The following is a 5,000-nucleotide window of genomic DNA, read 5'->3' as shown; positions in this document are numbered from 1 at the left end:
CCAGCCTGTGTGTCTCATCACCCGCCCAGCTCCATTTCTAACTCCCCCAGAACACCACCCAGCTTGCAGAAGCCTGCGACGCTCGCTCCCCCAGCCCCGCCTCACCTTGCATCTTCTCGAGTTTGCTCATGTATGAGCTGAAGAGGGAGTAGATGCGCTCGGTCTCACGGTCCCCGTCGATGTCCAGCTGGATGTTTGCTGGGAGGCCGCTGCCGAGAGCCGGTGGAGAGGAGCAGGGTCAACTGTGATGCTGGTCATTTAGCGGCCCCTAAAGATGGAGGCCCCGGCCCCCCACTGACCCCCGCGGGGCCGGGGCACCGGCGGCCACGACCTACCCGGTGCAGGGGGAGCAGCCCGCGGCCGTGTCCGAGGAGGCCCTGCAACACAGCCAGTGGCCGTTCAGGTAGGCGGACGGGTGGTAGACGGCCAGCCGCTTCTGGTTGCACTGGCTCACCTTGGTAAGGATGTCGATCCAGGCCTTGGCCTCCACGCAGTTGTTGGCCTGGATGTACAGCGCCCGCTCGGGCTGGATGACCTGGAACATCTGAGAGCGGGGAGGGCTCAGGGGAGCGCACGGCAGAGCCCCCGCCTGCACCGTGAGGGCCGCGGCCGGCCGTGCCAACCTGCCCAGGACGCGTGGGAGCGAGGTGAGCGGCGAGGCTTGGCTGGCTCAGCCCTGCTCAGCCGGGCCAGGCGCTGCCTTTCCTGGGCCCCAGGTGCACTGCTGGCCTGCCCCCGGGACGGCCGAAGTGGATGTGGCCGTTACACAAGAGTGCCAGCTTCCCTGGGCCTCCTTCCTTGAGTGAGACAGGTTTTGTGCAAGATATGCCCCAGCAGACCTGTCCATCCTCCCATCTGCGACCCCAGACCGGCTTTGGGACCAGTGCACATGCTGTTGTCCATTTGGGAGGTGCCCCTCCCAGCCTGCCACTCCAGTGGCCCCTCCTCCGCCCTCCAGGCAGATGTTATGTCCCCCCTGAGGCTTCTCAGAACTTCCACTGCCTTTCCTGTTTATTATTCACTCAACAAACAATACTAAGCCCAAGGCATTGTCCAAAGTTCTGGGGACTCAGTGGCCCAAACAGAGTTTCTGCTCTTGTGAGCGTCTAGACAGCCAGAAAGACAAGAGTGAACTCAGAGCACTTGGGCTGTGTGAAGGAGGAGGCCTAGCGAGAGTCAGGAGAGAACCTCTAGGTAAACGGTCCTCCAGCTGCGATCGGATGGCTCGCCTGGAGTTACGTGAGCTGAGCGGGGACAGTGAGCAGCAGGGGCAAAGGCCCTGGGGCAGCAAGGGCTGGCACCTCCCGGCCGACACAGCCATGCCGCCCACAGAAGGGCAGGGAGGTCGGCAGGCTTGACCCTGGGAGGCTGGACTTGTCAGAGGGCACAGGGGCCAAGAATTAGAATGTCAAAGTCCAAGGTGGCCTTTGCAAGGCGGGGAGGTGTGCCCAGTGAGGAAAGAGAACAGGATCTGAAGGATCCCCCGAGGAGTTGGACTTCGGGTTCCTGAGTGAATAGCCAAGGCTCCTCTGGCCGGCCCTACCCACACAAGCACCATTGCACAGGCCGCAGACTGCACAATCTACGTACAGCTCCATCCCCGACGGAGGCAACACCCTGGAGGAAGGCACTCAGAGTCCTTTCCTCCTGCTGCCTCCACAGAGGTGGTTCCCGTGGGCTAACTCTGAAGTTAGGAATTTCCTCTAATACTTCTCGTAATAGTTCTTCTAATTATTATCATTAAGGAATCGCTCTACACCTGATGGAATGAGCGGTTCCGGTTGCTTCAGGGCACGGCTCCACACAGCGTCCCTCCCTGGACGTTGGGAGCAGGCTGTCCCCAGCCCCACCCTGGGGGGACCTGTCACCGGCCTGGGAGGGGCCGCGATGCTGTGCAGACACACACGGCAGGACACGGGCGCTGACATCCCTCAGGCCCACGAACACCTGCCACGAGGCCACGTCCCAGCCCAAGAAATCACCTCAGATGGCCCTGGGGGCGGGGCAGGAAGCCAAGGTGAGGAGCCAGCGCAGGACGAAGGCAGCTGCCTCTGACCATCATCTAGCCAGCAACTAACCCTCTGCGGCCGCGGGGTCGGCCTCAGACCAGACAGAGGCCAGGCAGACCCACCCTGTGCGGCTGGATGCAGCTATGCAAACCAGACCTCCTGCAGGGGCCCAGCGCAGGGGGCCCACGGATGTGGGTGGGCGGACCAGACTTGGCTGAGGCCTGCGAGCCGGGAGAGGGACTGGCAGACACCGGAAGCTCAGCCTGGAGGGGCCTGCGGCAGCAGCTTGGGGCAGCGGCGTGAAGAAGGGGAGGCGGGTCTGGGGCCCCACGGTCGGCCCAGGCCAGTGCCGCCCCCATGTGAGGGGGTGAGCTCCCGGCCAGCTCCAGGCCCTCCTCCTCGGGATGGTCATGGGGGAGTGGTCTCGAGACACGAGGGCACTCAGTGACCTCGGAGGATGCAGGCGCCTAAACCCTAGAGGGCACCCCACTGAGCCCACTGAGGCCCCAGCAGTGCCCCTAAGGGCACGGGAGGCAACTTGTCTGAACACTGAAACAAAACCCCTCCTCACGGGAGTGTCCTTTGTGCAAAGAGCTCCAGATGACCATCCTCGCTCAGGTCTCCTCAGGGTCCTGCTCAACCAGACCGTCCCCTGAACCATAAACCATGACGACTCAACACATAAGGGGGAACCGACTACACGGAGCCCCTTGCTGCACCTGGCATTTGCTTGGCCTGTGACCACCCTGAGGATGACCATCGTCTGCAGAGGAGGGCGCAGGAGCTGACCGCCCGGCCAGGTGGTCCCTGCCTGCTCCATCTACCTGATGAAGGGGTGTCCTGGCCACCACCTTCCTCAAGGAGACCCCAGTGGGGCCGTCTCTCCATTCACCCAGCCCTCGGGACACGGAGACAAGCCTCAGAGAAGAGAGGCTCAGGCTGGGGCCGCCGAGCAGATGCCCACACTCCCGAGGGGCCTTTGCCCTCTGATGGCTGGATGGCAGGGCCCACGCTGTCCGCCACCCTCCCGGTCACACTCAGGGTCTCTTAGGAAGATCAGCGAACCGTGTGTAGGAGTTCAAGTTTTATCTATTAGTATTTACATCCCGTCTGCCTTCAAAAAAGACTGCACACGACTTACGCAAAATGCATCTAATGACACTGAAAAAATAGAAAAAATATTTTAAAAATTAGGAGCAGAATTAGAGCAGAGAACGACAGCAGACAGGATAAACAGGACCTAATCAGAGCAGAGAATGGCAGCAGACAGGATAAACAGGAGCTAAGCGCGCAGATTTTCTGAGGAAAACAGACAACCCAGAAAAGCCCCCGGATCAGGCTCTGGGAAGACAGCTGAGGGAGATGGGACCCAGGGCCAGGACCCCACGGTGCCCTCACGAGGCTGCAGGGACCTGCCCCCCGGAGGCCGGCCCCTCACACAGCGGGTCGTCCTGACACCCAGCGTGGACCCTGTGCCCCCTCGGAGCCTCGAAGGGGAACAGGAGGGACGCGGTGACCATGCGGCGGGGGTGGGCACGTGTTTCCTCCTCCCGGCGTGTGGAGGTGCTCACCAGGCAGAACTCAGGCACTATCCCCCACCCCCATGGTCCCCACGGTGTCGGGGGAATAAAGGCAAAGCAGGGGTCCCCAAGCTGTTTGCCAGTGTCCAGATGGCCAGCAGACGCGGACCTGTGGGAGGTCCATCAGGATGGGGGGCCCCACAGCCTCCACCCAAAGCTGACTTTGAGAGAAACCCCACGGATCCTGGCCGACCTGACAGGCAGGGTAGGCTCTCTGCTTCACGGGTCCAGGAACAGACCAGGACCAGGGGCAGGGGGTCGGGGGGGCTGAGGGGTAGGGGCTGGGACTCACGTTCTTCATCTTGAAGGACTCCTCCTCCAGCGGCTCCACGGCCAGGATGTTCTCGATGGGAATACTGTAGAGAGGCGGGTCCCCTGCGGCAGAGCACGCCGTGAGTGCCAGGAGGGGCCGGTCTCCCTGCAGGTCTCCCCGCAGGCTCCCACAGGCCTCGAGTCCCCTGGGGATGCCCACCATCCAGACCACGCCACCCACATGGGACAAGAGTGTCCGCCCCGAGACCTTGACCCCCCACACTCAGCCATGGAGGGCCAACCGCTCCCCACGCCACCCAGGCCACCCTCTTGGAGCCCCCGCCTTCCGTGTAAGGAAGTGCTCACCCCAAAAGCAACCTGGACCCCACGGGGCCCAAGATGAGGCTCTGGTCCCTTGGAATAAAATATGTGAAAACAAGTAAAAAGTGACCTTTTCTTGTTACCTTTGCTTTTCTGGTAGGTAAATTCATGGTTTGTCAGGCGGAACCATCTTTTCTTAAAATTCTTCATCCCAAATCGTTTTCTCCCTTGTGCCCTCTTAATCATGAACCTGTCGTGAACAGGACAGTCTGGTGGGTGAGCGGCTGAGGGCTGGGCCAAGGCACCTGCCTGCCTGCCCCCGCAGGCCAAAGTCACAAAATCAGAACAGCTCACCAATTCCACTCCTGTGACATTTGATGCAGACTATGGGGTTTCAGTATCTTATTTCCAAGGGACAGGATTTAAGAATCAGAAGATGAAGGCCTCTACTTTTGAAAAGTTTAGCCCCTGTGCTGGTGTCGACTATCAACCTCAGGTTGCGAGTTGCTGACAACTCTGGTCTACCAGAGCTCCAACAAGGAGCCCGCCTCCTGCCCTGAAAACGTGGACTAAAGGTGCCCCCAGAGCCAGTGTGGCAGTAGGTCCCAGCCCCGCAAGCGTGTTCTGGAGGCAGAGACAGCAGAAAGCCAGCTGCTCTGGGCTGCGTCCTGTGCTCTGAGCCCCGGCGGGGGACGCTTCTGCCTGGGGGGCTGATGGAGGGCAGGGGGCCCTCAGACTCTGCTGCCTGGGGGGCTGATGGAGGGCAGGGGGCCCTCAGACTCTGCTGCCTGGGGGGCTGATGGAGGGCAGGGGGCCCTCAGACTCTGGTGAGGGAGCC

At 61.5% G+C, this 5,000-nt stretch overlaps 1 protein-coding gene across 1 annotated transcript in view; it reads right to left on the bottom strand.

The window, feature by feature from the left end:
• Window positions 1–5,000, bottom strand: part of RASA3 (RAS p21 protein activator 3) — a 53,554-nt gene that overhangs the window by 7,461 nt on the left and 41,093 nt on the right. Inside the window, exons 19-22 of the mRNA XM_010831532.1 lie at window positions 4,306–4,412; window positions 3,882–3,964; window positions 336–544; window positions 106–209 (exon numbers count right to left, since the gene is read on the bottom strand). Coding sequence (XP_010829834.1) covers window positions 106–209; window positions 336–544; window positions 3,882–3,964; window positions 4,306–4,412 — 503 coding nt within the window. The remainder of the gene's footprint in view (window positions 1–105; window positions 210–335; window positions 545–3,881; window positions 3,965–4,305; window positions 4,413–5,000) is intronic.

Source organism: Bison bison, unplaced genomic scaffold (assembly GCF_000754665.1).
Source record: "Bison bison bison isolate TAMUID 2011002044 unplaced genomic scaffold, Bison_UMD1.0 scf7180017864527, whole genome shotgun sequence".
In the NCBI taxonomy this organism is placed as follows: Eukaryota; Metazoa; Chordata; class Mammalia; order Artiodactyla; family Bovidae; genus Bison; species Bison bison.
This window is presented reverse-complemented; position numbering and strand designations above follow the sequence as displayed.